Genomic DNA, 16,394 nt, shown 5'->3' on the forward strand with positions numbered 1-16,394 from the left:
AGGGAGCCCCGGCGGGCGCGCAGCCCTCGGCCGGGGCTGCGCGGGCGGCTCTTCGGCTGCGTCTCGAGGCGACCCCGCCGGGCCGAGATTCCGCCGCCGGCCGCGCGGGGATGGAAGTAGCCGCTGCCTCCTGTGGGAAATCTGCGCATGTGCGGGAGGAGTGAGCATGCGCAGATGCGCCTCCTCGGCCCCTCGGCCGCCCTCTAGTGGCGGAATGGAACCAGGCTCTCTGCCGCTCTCGGTCCGGCTGCGCGAGGCTCTGTCGGGCGGAGAGTGCGAGTAAGCGCATGTGTGAATGCACCTGTTCACGTGTACACGTGAATTTCTCTAGCGGCTTCTCCCTCTTTTCTTCGTTTGTTCCTTTCTGGCTTTGCAAAAGCTTTCTTATGTAAACAAAAACTACCCCTGAAATAATAATAATAATAATAATAATAATTATTATTATTATTATTATTAATTATTTATTTATTATTACCACCAATGCTTTTCTTCTAGAAAAAAGATGCCAGAACCCTAGAGAACCCCCCGAAAAAAAGCACTGATTATTACAAAACGTGAATCTCTCCAACAGGTTTTGGGGGCTTCTTGGCTTGCAGATCTTAATTCCTGGAATTTTATCTCTCAGTTGCTGTTTCCTTGCTTCCCAGGATGGTCGAAGCCCTTCTCCAGCAGGGAGCGGACCCCAACTTGGTTCTGCCCGAGGGGATTGCCGCCATCCACCTTGCCGCCGGCATGGAGCAGGAGAGTGGGATCCGGTGCCTTGCCCTCATCCTCCGGTACGGCGGAGACCCCAATATCAGGTATTCTGCAGGGTCCTTCTGCTACATCCATGGGGAAATGAGCTCTGAACCCACCAGCAAGCATCTAGTGTGAGCAAACATATTTGGCATCAGATTACTTGCATAACCCTGCAGCGTTTCTCCGGTGAAAATAGGGACATCCTATTTAATAATAATAAATAAATAAATTTACTATCTATACCCCACCCATCTGACTGGGTTGCCCCAGGAATTCTGGGCAGCTTCCAACATACAGTGAACGCTCAGGTTGCGAACATGATCTGTGCGGGAGGCACGTTTGCAACCCGCAGCGCCACATCTGCGCACACGCGGATTGCGATTCGGTGCTTCGGCGCCATGCGCAAAGCGCTATTTAGCGCTTCTGCACATGTGTGAGCACCGAAACCCGGAAGTAACCCGTTCCGGTACTTCTAGGTTTCGGCGCATCCGTATCCCGTAAATGCACAACGTGAAGCATCTGTAACCCGAGGTATGACTGTATATAATAAGATAAAACTTTAAACATTACCAAAAAATAATTCCCTATACGTGGCTGCCTTCAGATGTCTTCTAAAGATGATATAGTTACTTTTTTCTTAGACATCTGATGGGAGGGCATTCCAGAGGACAGGCACCATCACCTGGTTCCCTATAACCTCACTTCTCACAGGGTGGAAACCGCCAGAAGACCCTCAGAGCTGGACCTCCGTGTCTGGGCTAGGTGATGGGGGTGGAGAATCTCCTTCAGGTATAGTGGGCCAAGGCCATTTAGGGCATTAAAAGTCAACACCGACGCTTTGAATGGCACTTAGAAACGTACTCGGAGCTAGTGAAGATCCTTTAGGAACGGTGTTATATGGTCCCGGTGGACACTCCCAGTCACCAGTCTAGCTGCCGCATTCTGAATTAATTGCAGTTTCTGGGTCACCTTCAAAGGTAGCCCCACAGAGAGCACATGGCAGTAGTCCAAGCGGGAGATAACCAGAGCATGCACCACTCTGGCAAGACAGTCTACGGGCAGATAGGGTCCCAGCCTGCGTACCAGATGGAGCTGGTAGACAGCTGCCCTGGACACAGATTTGACCTTCACATCCAGTGGTCATAATAATAATAATAATTTATTATTTATACCCCTCCCATCTGGCTGGGCTTCCCCAGCCACTCTGGGGAACGGCTTCCAACACAATATTAAAATAAAGTAATGCATCAAACATGACCCTAAACAGGGCTGCCTTCAGATGTCTCCAAAAAGTCTGGTAGTTGTTTATCTCTTTGACATCTAATGGGAGGGCGTTCCACGGGGCGGGTGCCACCACTGAGAAGGCCCTCTGCCTGGTTCCCTGTAACCTCACTTCCCGCAGGGAGAGAACCTCCAGAAGGCCCTCGGCGCTGGACCTCAATGTCCAGGCAGAACGATGGAGGTGGAGACGCTCCTTCAGGTGTACTGGACAGAGGCCGTTTAGGTCTGACCTCAAGATTATAAAATTTTAACGTCAAGAACCATGAAGATCCAGAGACCTGCTTTACTTTAAAGGGAAAGATCGTAGTTCAGTGACAGAGCATGCACACCTTGCATGAATCTCGGGGGCTGAGGGGGCTGGGAAGGAGAGCTGCTGCCAATACTAAGCTGGGTGCTTGGCTGCCCGTTGTTCGCAACAAGAGGCCAGTGCAATAAATCAGGACTCTTGACGCCCTTCAGGCCTTGGGCCCCTAACGTTGTGCAAGGTGCAATCCCAGGTTTTGCTTGTGATTCAGGTCCGTGGACGGTCTCACCCCCTTGCATGTGGCAGCCGCCTGGGGGTGCTACACGTGCCTAAAGCTCTTGCTGATGGAAGGAGGAGACCCCCACCTGAAAGACCAGGTAGGCCAGAGAGTTCTTGCCATTGTTGGGGGGGGCGGGGGGGAGACAGGGTTGCAGGGACTTCCTGTTGCTGTTGAGCTGTTGAGCTTTCTGGTTTCTGGTTGGGCTCTGTGGTAAACGGGATGCTGTCTGGGCCCCCTTTGACCCGATCCAGCAGCCGTGCTCTTTTTAAGTTCTTCCAGTCATAGGCTAGGACCCTTGTACCTACGGGACCACCTCTTCTGGTATGCCCCCCGGAGGATCTTAAGGTCCACAAATGACAACACCTTGGAGGTCCCAAGTCGCAAGGTGGTTATACTGGTCTCAACTAGGGCCAGGGCCTTTTCAGTACTGGCCCCGACTTGGTGGAACGCTCTGTCCCAAGAGACCAGGGCCCTGTGGGACTTGACATCTTTCTGCAGGGCCTGCAAGACAGAGCTGTTCTGCCTGTCCTTTGGTTTGGACTCAGTATGACCCTTATGCTTCCCTCCCCTTATGGTTTTGACTTTTAAAATGAGGCTGCATTTTAAATTGCATTTTAACCTATATTTTAATTTGTTTGTTGTTGTTTTCTTATTATGTTTTTACTGAAATTTAATTGATGTTAGCCGCCCTGAGCCCGGCTCTGGCCGGGGAGGGCGGCATATAAATAAATTTATTATTATTATTATTATTATTATTATTATCATTATCATTATCATTATCATTATTATTATTACAAAGATAGTTAGAGTAGACCCACTGACGTCATGAGAAACCATTCCAGGGAGAACCAAAGCACTGGCGGTTGACGAGTTGAAGCTGCAAAATTGTTTCTTGGTTACCTGTCCCATGTTAATTGGAATAAGGAGGGGCAGGGAAGGGAACTTGGATGGAGAGAACCAGCAAGCCAGATTAGCTCGGGGTTGGGGGAGGCCCAGCTCCTTGGTCCTCTAACCTCTTCTTTCTCCCAGGACGGGAACACTGCCATCGACCTGGCTTTGGAGGAAGGAAACGAGATGTGCCTCCATATCTTGCAAGGGTTCCTGGACGAGGCTGCAAAGGGGCAGCAACACTGGATGAGTAAGTAGGGAGAAGCAATCAAGCTCCCCCCCCCCCATGCAATGCTATCTTCGCATCCTATCCCCCAATTTCAAACTTTACATTCTCATTTGTTTGCTATACCGTAACTGCAGCCGAAACAGAGCTTAGCAAAAAAATTCGGAAGTGTGAGCATGAGAAAACATGAACCTGTTTAAAATAGTACAGGCTTCCTCAACCTTGGCCCTCCAGATGTTTTGAGGCTACAATTCCCATCATCCCTGACCACTGGTCCTGCTAGTCAGGGATCATGGGAGTTGTAAGCCAAAAATGTCGACCTGAAAGTGAGATGAGTGCCGCAACCCCATAGTCGCCTTTGACTGGACTTAATTGTCCAGGGGTCCTTTACCTTTTACAGTTATTTTCTGCAATTTTCAAAAATGCTTGAGATGTGTAGCAGGATGCCAGCAACTCCTGTTTCCCTAATTTCAGAGGCTCAAATTAAATAATCCTAGCCTCATTTGTCCCTCTCTTTCTTTTTTATACAGGCTACCGAAGAGAAGAAAGCTTCCTCACCACCGTGACTGAAGACACCTTGAACCCTGGGCGCTCCTTGAGGCTTTACGACGCTTGCCCCATCCTCTCGGGCGGAAGCTTGCGGCCTCCTCCGGATGAGAGCCTTCAGCATGCGAAGCCACCCACCTTCCTTTCTCGCCCTCCGAAGAGCCAAGATAAAACTTGTTCCTTTGAGGACAGGATCGCTTCTTCGTTCCTAACGGAGTGTTCTTTGGCTTCCAGCACTTTGTCCGATCAGGGAGACCTCTGTGCTCAGCTGGCAGCCTCAGCCGGCTTGGGCAGCGTGCTTGGGCAGCCAGCCCCCGGTCCCTTGGCAACACGGGGTTTTCACATCGGAGGACCCGAGCCCCTCAAAGCAGATCTTGGCACAACCCAAACTCTTTGCGTCCAGAGCACTACAGCTAAGGGGTCCCCTTTGCCTCCAGCCCCAGACAGCGCATTTCCCCCTTCCACTTTAATCGACCGCAAGCTGAGAGCGAGCCTTGAATTACAAAACGCTAACAGATCCCGGGAGATCCCCAGGCCCTCTCCCACCCATGCAGTTGTGTCCGAATGTGAAGCAGATCCCATTGCCAGCATGCAGGATCCCAACGCCACCTTCAACCTCTCCCACTATGGCAGCTTCCTAGACCCAGACCTTGTGGTGAGAGCCACGGGCCACGAAGGGCTAGACGTCACCTCGCCCGATCACGCCTACCTGTTCACCCGGGAGAACGCTGCAGCCGTCTCGGACCTGGAAAAAACGGTCGTGGTCAATGCGGAGTTCCTGCCGAGCGGCTGTGGGAATCTGGTCGGAGGCGCCGAACGAGCCGAATCATTTAGTGCAAGCTCAAGCAGTGGCCGGTATGCCTCATGCGACAGCGAATGTTACGCAAGCACTACGGAAGCACTCCGCTGCAGCGAGGCTCAGAACCAGGAGGGAAGGGAGGCCAGTTTCAGCTGTTCCGTGTGCAGCTCCCACAACACTGGGAGCAACAGTTTAATGTCGGAATTGTCTTCCAGAGGACTGGTAAGCAGCTCCGGAGAGCCGGTTGAGGCATTTAGTGAGAGGAATTCTCCCGCTAGGTCTGAGCGCCTGAGACATTTGTGTGACAGAATTGGTTGCAAGGGGGCTTCATCCAACACATGCGCTGGGAGGCAACCTTTGGATCTGTGCAGCTTTGGGAAGGACGAACGGCCCAAGAACGGCAGGCAGCCGGGTTTCTCCCAAACGTCCCAGGTTCTTGCAAAATGCCCTTTGCAGAAGTGGGGAAACCAAGGCACGAACTCTCCGCCATTGAGGGAAATGCAGAAGCCAAGGATTTCTGGAGCAGAGAACGAGCATCTTTCGGAAATTTCCTCTCCCATCGTTGGGAGAGTTGGTACCTGGGAACGGCAAGGCAAACTAAAAGGCAGTGGGTCGCCTGAAGCTCGGAAAAGGTTGAGTACAGAGGAAAGGAGAGGATTTCACTCCACAAGCACCAAGGATGTGGAGGAGCACTTGTGGACTCCAGAAACGGTGCTCATACAGAAGGAATCTGAAGAGACGTCTTCCCCGGGGAATGAGAGCCCCGTCCCTCCTGGGATGGTCTGGGATGCGGCTGAAACAATGGCCGTCCCTCACCAAACTCCCCCAAGCACCAGGGAAGAAGAGCCTGCCGGCTTGGAGGCCAAGCTGAGGTCAATGATGCTGGCGACCAGGGTCTGCCATTCACCGCTGCTCCAGCCCCACCAAAGCCCCCGGCACGTTACGCCCCGAACCAAAAGCCGCATGATGGCGTCGGCCACGCACAATGCCAGCTCTTCCTCCTCCCTCTTCGACGAGACCCTGGAGGTGCCACAGCGTCCCAGGCGGACGAGAAACCCCGGAGGGCAGGTTCCGGCCTCCGGCGATAGGCAGGATCGATCCACTGCCCCAAGGAACAGCGGCCTGCCTGGTGCGGCTGGAGGCAAGAACGGTGAACTCGATGACACCTTATTAATAGGGGCTGATCTCAGCAGCTGTGAGCCAGGCAGCTGCTCAGGGTCCCTCCCTTCTGGCTGCCCTCTCATCAGCCCGGATACACCAGGAAGTTCTGGGAGAGATGTTTGCAGAGGATGTCACCGTTCTGACACCAAATGTGGCAGCGACCGTGCGGCAGATTCAGGGGAAGAGCTTCCCTTGAAGGAGGAGAAGCTGCCACCAGGGAATGGTGCCCAAGAGAGCCTGGATGCTGTGCTGCCTCGGGGTGAACCTGAGCGGCTAAGTGCCAGGCGTGGTAGGACCAAGAGGCAGGCCAATCGCTCGCGAGTGAGCTTCAGCCGGCTGCCTGCACCGAGAGTGTCCACCTGCCCGTCCGGACGGATGAGTCCCATTGCCCAAGATGTCCAGCTGTCGCCCGGTGGCCGGCCCGTGAACCTGAGCGCCACTGAACCCGTGGAATACCTTTACGAGGATGAAGGGCACGCCCTCGTGGAGCGCCACGTCCCTTGCACGGATGACTCCGTGGCCAACACCACCAGCTCCGAAGACACCGTCATCTACGACTGGCGGGCATACACCGGTCAAGCGGCCAGGCCGGCAGATGTGGGCAGCAGCTCTCCACCAGCCTCCTCTGAGCTGAGCCACCTCTCAGACGAAGCGCTAGTCCGGCAGCTTCGAGACTTCGGCGTCAACCCGGGTCCTGTAACGGGACTCACCAGGAAAATTTACCTGCAGCTACTTGAGAAGCTGATGAGCGACCCGAAGACCAAGGCCCGGAAGGGCTCTGCAGGTGAGTGGCTGCTTTGCCTGGGGGTAGGGGAGGGCCTCAGCCCATTGATGGAGGCCTTCTTTGCATGCAGAAGGTCCCGGGTTCAACCCCTCCGGGGCATAGCTGTCAACGTTTCCCTTTTCTTAAGGGAAATTCCCTTATTCCAAATAGGATTCCTCGCAAGAAAAGGGGAAAGTTGACAGCTATGCTCCAGGGTCATCTCCAGAAAGGTCATCCCATGTGTTTCTTTGCCTTTAACTGACATGCCTTTAAAGTTGTGGGCGGGAGGTTTACATATGTGTCAGGGCTGCCACTCAGTCCCAGCTCACATAGGACCACGCTAGCCAGCGTTCAGGTTAAAAGAGTCTTTATTGGATTACAGGTTCCATTTCCAAACTGCAATGCGCAGCCCTACTTCTTCTAGGTCAGACCGGCGAAGACCCGTCTGAGTCTCCGCCTCTAGCACACCAGCTTAATACCCTAACCTTGCTCCACCTCCTGCGCCTTTCCTTCCGTCTCTGGGTCCTTCTGCCCCCCGGGGTCTCTTCTTTCCTACTCTCTTCTGACGCGGACCCCCCTGACCCTTCCGCCTCCTTGCGGCGGGCTTTGGGACCTGGTTCACTCTCTGGGCTGCTTACTGCGCCAGCTTCCGCTACATTTGAACTTGGCGCGCGCGCCCAACTCTCAACCTTCCTCTTGATCGTTTCGTCGCTCCCCGAGGTGGGCGTGACTACTCCTGACTCATGCCCTCCCTCCTTCTGAAAGCCTCCGGAACCCGATCTCTGGTCCCCTTTCTCCCCGCTGCTCCCTGCTGGGTACGTGGGTCCCGATCTCCAACTGCTGCTCTCTGATCCCTCTCTGGACCCTTCTTCCTGGGGTGTCCCCCTGCTTTCCCCCCTTGCTCTGACCGCTGGCGCTCCCTTCTGGGAATCCTCGGACTCACTGGATAAGCTCGGCGATCTCGGTTCGTCATCCCCACTCATCTTTCCTTCGTATCCCTCCCCCTCGCTCTCTGTCTCCTCCCTTCTCTGCGTCTCTGCTCCTGAACCCCTGACAATATGGTTTACATATCTCCTTTGCTGATTCTCATTTGTAGGCTAAGGGGCTGAGAGCTCCTGTTAAAAATAATAATATTAATACACGAATCCCCACCACCACACACACTTACACCTGTTCTGATCTAGGGCTGGGCGATACCTGGTTTTCAACATCGCAATATATCACCAGCTAAACATCGTGAAATGTTGATACAGTGGTACCTTTGGTTGCGAACAGGATCCATTCCGGAGCCCCATTCGCAACATGAGCAGAACGCAACCTGCGTCTGTGCAGGTCACGATTTGCTGTTTCTGTGCATGCACGTGACGCCATTTTGAGCATCTGCACATGCGTGAGCGGCGAAACCTGGAAGTAACCTTTTCCGGTACTTCCGGTTCACCGCGTGACACAACCTGAAAAGATTTAACCCGAGGTATGACTGTATATCACAACATCTGACATAAGAATGGAGCTGTGTAGAGGCACGGGCTGGCTTCACAGTTTTCCCCACATTGTGATTTTTGCATAACACACAGACACACACAGACACGATTCGTGATATATTGCCAGGTCCAAAATTATGAAACCGATATCACGACGTGGACTTCAAACCAGTTCAGGATGATATATCGCTCAGCCCTATTCTGCTCGTGCACGAGATAACAAAGTCTCTCCCCTGTGATCATATATTGAGATAATATTCCATCCTTCTTTTATTGTTGTGTGCCGTGTGCATCTCTCCACCGTGTGTTAACAAACTTCTCTGTTTTGGTGGGGGTGGCGTTGTCTCTTCTTCACTTGCCTCCAGGCTACAGCCCAGAATTGTCTTCTGCCCTGGACACTTACCAGATCCCAGATGGCCAGGAGGACGAGATGGCTTTGGCCAGGCAGTTTGACCAGCCGGACAAGAGCCGCAAGTGGAGAGAGGGTCTTCTCAAGTCCAGCTTCAACTACCTGCTCCTGGATCCCAGGTGTGGAAGCTTTTCCCTGATTCTGCCGTCTCAGCTGCCCCTGGGGGAGGAAGGAGGCAATTCCTACCTTTTCAGACTCAGCTGAGTGTTGGGCAAAGATTGAGGGTGTAGTTTGACAGCGTGCAGTCTTCTCCACGGAACAGAACCCTCAGGGTGTTGCCAGGCCTCTCTGGCCATGCGAGGAACGGGCTTGGGGCCTCTCCCCTTGCCTCTGTTCCATGGCCTCAGAGCCCCATCTGATCACCAGCTCAAATGGAGAAGAGCTTGTCAGCTGGTAGAGCACAAGTCTCTTAAAGGCCTGGAAACGATGCCTTATGAGGAACGGCTAAGGGAGCTGGGCATGTTTAGCCTGGAGAAGAGGAGGTTAAGGGGTGATATGATAGCCATGTTCAAATATATAAAAGGATGTCACATAGAGGAGGGAGAAAGGTTGTTTTCTGCTGCTCCAGAGAAGCGGACACGGAGCAATGGATCCAAACTACAAGAAAGAAGATTCCACCTAAACATTAGGAAGAACTTCCTGACAGTAAGAGCTGTTGGACAGTGGAATTTGCTGCCAAGGAGTGTGGTGGAGTCTCCTACTTTGGAGGTCTTTAAGCAGAGGCTTGACAACCATATGTCAGGAGTGCTCTGATGGTGTTTCCTGCTTGGCAGGGGGTTGGACTCGATGGCCCTTGGGGTCTCTTCCAACTCTAGGATTCTATGAACCTCAGGGTTGTGGGTTCGAGCATTGCAGGGGTTGGACTAGATCAGGGTTTCCCAAACTTGGGTCCCCAGCTGTTTTCGGACTACAACTCCCATCATCCCTAGCTAGCAGGAACAGTGGTCAGCGATGATGGGAATCATAGTAGTAGTAATAATAATAATTTTTTATTTATACCCCACCCTTCCTGGTTCAAAAACCGGGCTCAGGGCAGCTAACAACAAATTTAAAACACTTAATTATAAAAGCAGCATAAAATACGGTATAAAAACATGAATAACAATAAAAATCAGTTAGATAATCCCCTGAATTGGTCCTACTTGGGCCAGCGAGGAGGTCAGGGGAGAATTAGCTGTGGGGTCTCAGAGCGTGTGGGGGAAGAGAAGAGAAATAAAAGATCAGGCTGAATTCAAATTAAAGGCCAGGCGGAATAGCTCTGTCTTACAGGCCTGACGGAAGGAGGTTAAATCCTGAAGGGCCCTGGTCTCATCCTCAGAAAACAGCTGAGGACCCAAGTTTGGGAAACGCTGGACTTAGGTGACCCTCATGGTCCCTTCCAAATCTGCGCTTCTACGATTCTGTGACCCAGGGGTGGTAAAGCTCAAGCCCAGGTGTCCAAGGGCCAAATTCTCCCCAGGCCACACAGAACATCCTTGCCAGTCCTGCTTTGCATGCACACACACACACACCCCAGGTGTCTTGGCCTGGCTGGGATGCATCCTTGGAACTCCACGCCACTAGGTTACCTGGATGGAAGTAACATTTTCATCCATTTCTCCACCTGCTTTTGCCTCTGTCCCTGCACGTCGCCTCTGGATGGGAATGCAGCCCTCGAGCTGAGGGAAAGGGTTCCTGCTCCCCGATCTAGGGGGGTTGCATTTTGTGAGTGCACGTGTCTCACACTCACACAGACCACATTGTGCCTCCTAATATCCCCCTAAGAACATAAGAAGAGCGTGACTGTTCCCACAGTGGCCGACCAGATGCCTCCAAAGGAACGCGAAAGGCAGGGCACGATCGCAAGGGCCATATTCCTCCTGCCGTTTCCAGGAGCTGGTGCTCAGAAACATGGCCACCTTCGACTGGGGAAGCAGAGCTTGCCCATCATGGCTGGCAGCCGTTGACGGCCTCCCCGCTTCTCCACAAATTTGTCCACTCACCTCTTCAAGCCCTCCGGGTTATATATAATAATAATAATTGATAATTTATACCCCACCCATTTGGCTGACTTTCCCCAGCCCCTCTGGGCGGCTCCCAATCGAGTGATAAAACAATACAGCATTAAATATTAAAAACTTCCCTGAACAGGGCTGTGTTCAGATGTCTTTTAAAGATAGGATAGCTGCTTATTTCCTTCACATCTGAAGGGAGGGTGTTCCACCAGGTGGGCGCCACCACCGAGAAGGCCCTCTGCCTGGTTCCCTGTAACTTGGCTTCTTGCAGTGAGGGAACCGCCAGAAAGCCCTTGGCGCTGGACCTCAGTGTCTGGGCAGAACGATGGGGGTGGAGACGCTCCTTCAGGTCTACTGGACCGAGGCCGTTTAGGGCTTTAAAGGTCAGCACCAACACTTTGAATTGTGCTCGGAAACGTACTGGGAGCCAATGTAGGTCTTTGAAGACAGGTGTTATATGGTCCCGGTGGCCACTCCCAGTCCCCAGTCTAGCTGCCACATTCTGGATTAGTTGTAGTTTCCAGATCACCCTCAAAGGTAGCCCCACACAGAGCGCATTGCAGTAGTCCAAGCAGGAGATAACTAGAGCATGCACCACTGGCAAGACAGTCCGCGGGCAGGTAGGGTCTCCACCTGCGTACCAGATGGAGCTGGTAGACAGCCGGTTGTTGGCCCATCGCTGCCTCCTGTGGCGGAGAGTTCCGCCAGTTAACTCTGCCCTTCTGCCTGTGCCCGACAGAGTGACCCAGAACCTGCCCTTCCGCAGCCAGTACATCAGCCGGGCCGAGTGTTTCCGGACATTCATCAGCGCCATCTTCTACGTGGGCAAGGGGAAGCGCTCCCGGCCGTACTGCCACCTCTACGAAGCCTTGACGCACTACCAGCAGAGCCGGAGGAAGCAAGGCAGACAGGTGCAGGCAGCGCAAAGCTTGGGGTGGTGCCCTGCTCTCTTCTCTGGCCCTCCCCTGCTTTGAGGCAAATGCTGAAAGGAGGGAGGCTGGAGCGAAGCGAGTGCTTGGCTTGTATGCTTACCTGGGAATAAGTCCTACTGAGCCTAAATGACTTCTTTAAGCTGATAAATAACGCCAGTGGAGTCACAGTAAGGGGCTCCCTGCTTGCTGTTATACAGTCTGCCCTGAGTGTATTGTATGAGTTGGCTGTTGAGTGGAGAGTTGGATATTTGCGGTCTTTTCTTTTTTTGTAGCAAAATACAACATTTATAAGGACCAGTAATATAACAATAGAGTGGTACCTCAGGTTACATACGCTTCAGGTTACAGACTCCGCTAACCCAGAAATAGTGCTTCAGGTTAAGAGCTTTGCTTCAGGATGAGAACAGAAATCGTGCTCTGGTGGCGCGGCAGCAGCAGGAAGCCCTATTAGCTAAAGTGGTGCTTCAAGTTAAGAACAGTCCTTCAGAACTAATTAAGTTCTTAACCCGAGGTACCACTGTATCACTATTCCCAGAAGTATGTTTATAGTTTTTGCTAACTATCAATACAGTTCTAGTTACGGGTAAGTAGCCATGTTTGTCTGCCATAGTCGAAATAAAATAAAAAAAAATTCCTTCCAGTAGCACCTTAAAGGTCAAGGGACCCCTGACCATTAGGTCCAGTCGTGGCCGACTCTGGGGTTGCGGCGTTCATTTCGCTTTATTGGCCAAGTACAGCTTCCGGGTCATGTGGCCAGCATGACTAAGCCGCTTCTGGCGAACCAGAGCAGCGCACGGAAACGCCGTTTACCTTCCTGCCAGAGCAGTACCTATTTATCTACTTGCACTTTGACGTGCTTTCGAACTGCTAGGTTGGCAGGAGCAGGGACCGAGCAACGGGAGCTCACCCCGTCGCAGGGATTCGAACCGCCGACCTTCTGATCGGCAAGTCCTAGGCTCTGTGGTTTAACCCATAGCGCCACCCGCGCCCCATAGTAGCACCTTAGAGACCAACTAAGTTTGTTATTGGTAAGAGCTTTCGTGTGCAGGCACACTTCTTCTATCAATACAGTCTTGCCCAGTTTGCTACGTCTGACGACCGCTTCCAAGGCCTGGGCGCAGGAGGCGATGGTGCCCAAGCTGAGGCCAGGAGCTGGGGGACAACAGCAGACCCAGCCCAGGCACCCATGAAACCGTGTTGGGCTGCCGTCTTCCTGCCTTGGCAGCTGTTTTTTCAGAAGCGTCTGGATGAGTCAGGCCCTTTTTGTTTTTGTTTTTTTTAAATGATATTTATTGAAACACAAAAATATTTAAAAAAAAAAAATACACAAAAAAGACAAAATTACAAAAAAAGAATAATAAAAAGACAAAAAGAAAAAGAAACAATAAAACCATTTTTTCCAAATTCTCCACGTTTCATTACCTTCTTTCCCTGACCTCCTCCCCCTCCCATCTCTTGTTTCTTGATTAGTAATTGTCCCAGCAAATCCTTTCCATAGTTCATAATATTTTATCGTTATGTTATCTTACTCTAATCTCATTTTATCTTTTAAGAACAAGCTTAAAGTTTAAAACTCAAATCTTTTTTTTTTTAATCAATTTCTCAAAACCAACCCTTTTACCAGATCCTTTAAATATTTTAACCAGAGCCAATTAATTTCATTTCAGCATTTTCCCAACATTCATAAAACTTTTCAGGTCCTTTTGGGCAGAGGTGGGCATCCTGTCTTGAAACAGACCTGAAAGCAAAGACTTGTTTTCTGCCGCTAACCCGCTCCCTCCCTTTCCTCCAGGCCTGCTCCAAAGTCCAGCATATCCTGGAAATCTGGGCTAGCGGGCAGGGGGTCATCTCCATGCATTGCTTCCAGAACGTCATTCCGGTGGAAGCCTACACGAGAGAAGCCTGCATGGTGGATGCCATCGGTAAGGCGCATGCCAGACGGGGCTAAGGCTGAAGGGCAGGCTCCATCCCAGGATAGCTCAGTTGGTAGAGCGTGAGCCTCTTAATTTCAGGGTCGTGGGTTTGATCCCCACATTGGGGGTGTGCCCTTTTAAAATGGGAAAGGGGGGAAATTATTGTGTTGTTGTTATAATAACACTTTGGAGGTCCCAAGCCGCAAGGTGGTTAGATTGGTCGCAACTAGGGCCAGGGCCTTTTCAGTACTGGCCCCGACTTGGTGGAACGCTCTGTCCCAAGAGACCAGGGCCCTGCGGGACTTGACATCTTTCCGCAGGGCCTGCAAGACAGAGCTGTTCCGCCTGGCCTTTGGTTTGGACTCAGTCTGACCGTTATGTTTCCCCTTCCCTTGCGATTTTGATCCATGGGCTACTTTTAAAATGAGGCTGCATTTTAAATTGCATTTTAACCTGTATTTTAAATTGTTTTGTCGTTGCTTTCCCCCCCTATTATGTTTTTATTGTAATTTTACTGGTGTTAGCTGCCCTGAGCCCGGCTCTTGCCGGGGAGGGCGGGGTATAAATAATAAAATTATTATTATTATAATTAATTTATTATTGTTGTTTTTATTTTGATTATGCATTTTGTATTTTGATTTTCCATCTTGTGAACTGCCCTGAGACCTGTGGGAATAGGGCGGTTTAATTACTAAATAAATAAATAAGAAAGAGAGATGATAGCTCATAGCTCCATAGGGTCAAGCGGTCATCCGAATAGGACTGGGACCACCACATTGCTAACCCCCGCCCAGTCCTAATTCAGACATCTGTTCCGGGGCGGGGGGGGGGGGATATACCGTGGTCAGTGGTATCGAAAGCCACTGGGAGATCTAGGGAAATCCACCGGCTCACGCTCCCCGTGTCTTCTTCCAGGGCTGAAGATGCTGACCAATCAGAAGAAAGGGAATTACTACGGCATCGTGGCGGGCTGGCCTATGAGGCGGAGGCGCTGCCTGGGCACCCACCTCCTTCACAGAGCCATGCAGATCTTCCTGGCAGAGGGGGAGCGGCAGCTGCGCCCCGCGGACATCCGCACAGGCCAGTGACAGCCGCCTGGCTCGCGAGGCTCTCTTGGCGCAGCTACCGCCCAACCACGTGGACCCAGCACGATGCCCGTGGCCTGGTCAAGGCAGTCGTCACATCATGCCCAAGGGCTTCCTCCACCTCAGCCCTCCAGATGTTTTTGGCCTACAATTCCCATGATCCCTAGCTAGCAGGACCAGTGGTCAGGGGCGATGGGAGTTGTAGTCTCAAAACATCTGGAGGGCAGAGGTTGAGGATGCCTGGGCTAGGACTTGCCTTGTTGGCTCCCCCTCCGGCTTGGCTTGGAGTTGGGAGTTCGCGGGGAATGCGGAACTCCCCGCCACTGGATTCCCCAATGCCTCAACAGGAGAGACTGATCAGTGTTGGACAAGCTTGAATTCGCTCTTGACAGAACTGAATGTTCATCTCTCTCTCTTTAAACAGAGTCTCCTGTGCCCTTCTCAGAAACAGATGTATATGTAGCCGTCGGTCGTGTGCTTTTACTGTTTTTAATTCTGTAATTTATGCTTTTGTGCTTTTTTTATACGTGGCTTTCTCGTTCAGTCCCCCTCTCCTTCGGATCATGTAGAGTTGGTGAAAAATTAAATGTTTTTCTAGGATCGGGCAGAAACGCGTGGCCTCCTATCCTCTTTCCTCACTGCCACCCCACTCCTCCTGCCCCTGGTGGGCGATGTGGCTTCCGGCCTCTGCTCTCGCAGCTCTTTTCAGAAGGGAGGAGAACATAAGAGTTGAAACGGGCCACTGTGAGGACATCCATTCCACCCTGGCACACACACACACACCCCTGCTTTAACGCAGGACTTGCAGTTTATAGCTGTCCATCTTTTGCTGAGACATCTCCAACCATCACCTCTGAGCACGCAGACCTCAAAACAGCATCAGGAATATGGAAAGTCTGGTCCCAAAAGGAGCTGTCTTCATAGCAATTTTTTAAAATGATTAATTTTTTTAAAAGTTCAGGCGTGGGTGAGCTCTTCCTTGATTTCTCCAAGCTGCACAGCCATCTGCGGGGGCTGCCCTGGATTTCTTTTAAATAATAATATTTTATTAAGTTTTACAAGAAAAAAGGTTACAAAAAACATCAACAAGAAAGAAAACATAACATAACAACAACGGTGAAAAAAAAATAAACACCAAAAAAAACCCCAAAAGCCAAATTCCGCATAGAAAAAAAGAAGAAAAAGATAGAGATAAAAATCCCTCCTTTCAATTTCTACCATTCTCTTACTTATTTTCCTGACTTCCTTTCACCTCCCTCTTTGTATTCCATTTAAAAATTTATTCAGCAAATTCGTACCCTCTTATCTTACCCTTAGTCATATATCCTCATATAATATTACTTCATATTTTCATTTATAATCAAACCATTCTTGCAAATTCTTATTTCACCTTATTACTCGGCCACTCCTTTTTTACATTAATTTCATTGATTTTATCTTATCCTCAGATCTCTAAAAATTCTAAAATTTTAACCATATTTAACCTTTCTGCAAAAGCCAATTACTTCCTTTCCCACATCTCTTAATATTTCCTTAGTATTACACTAATTCCATGAATATAGTTTAATTACAGAGAACATTTCTCATTCTGAGTTTATCCAACGTCCATTTTCCTGGTTCCGGGTGATGTCAGTCCTTATGTCATTAAAACCTC

The 16,394-nt window shown here is 51.0% G+C and overlaps 1 protein-coding gene across 2 annotated transcripts; it reads left to right on the forward strand.

Annotated features, from left to right (window-relative positions):
* The first annotated feature begins 129 nt into the window (after window positions 1–129).
* ANKLE1 (ankyrin repeat and LEM domain containing 1) lies at window positions 130–15,321 on the forward strand. Of its 2 annotated transcripts, none has more exons than XM_081177607.1 (9): window positions 130–279; window positions 648–800; window positions 2,535–2,640; window positions 3,573–3,681; window positions 4,188–6,947; window positions 8,773–8,935; window positions 11,550–11,724; window positions 13,538–13,664; window positions 14,571–15,321. In XM_081177607.1, the coding sequence occupies exons 1-9, from the start codon at window positions 167–169 to the stop codon at window positions 14,741–14,743; spliced, it is 3,879 nt and encodes a 1,292-aa protein (XP_081033733.1). In that variant the 5' UTR covers window positions 130–166; the 3' UTR covers window positions 14,744–15,321. The 2 variants fall into 2 exon arrangements, with proteins under 2 accessions (XP_081033733.1, XP_081033732.1); XM_081177606.1 differs by having other exon boundaries at window positions 132–279; window positions 11,550–11,721; window positions 13,535–13,664; window positions 14,571–15,320.
* The last annotated feature ends 1,073 nt before the right edge of the window (window positions 15,322–16,394 follow it).

This window comes from Podarcis bocagei (genome assembly GCF_964188305.1).
Source record: "Podarcis bocagei genome assembly, chromosome: 18".
NCBI classification, from domain to species: Eukaryota; Metazoa; Chordata; class Lepidosauria; order Squamata; family Lacertidae; genus Podarcis; species Podarcis bocagei.

Excerpts from the sequence above, each read along its gene's own strand:
- ANKLE1 (XM_081177607.1), top strand. The coding sequence starts at position 167 with ATGCGCAGATGCGCCTCCTCGGCCCCTCGGCCGCCCTCTAGTGGCGGA. Across the intron at positions 2,641-3,572 it reads ACCCCCACCTGAAAGACCAG|GACGGGAACACTGCCATCGA; the intron begins GTAGGCCAGAGA and ends TCTTTCTCCCAG. Across the intron at positions 3,682-4,187 it reads GGGGCAGCAACACTGGATGA|GCTACCGAAGAGAAGAAAGC; the intron begins GTAAGTAGGGAG and ends TTTTTTATACAG.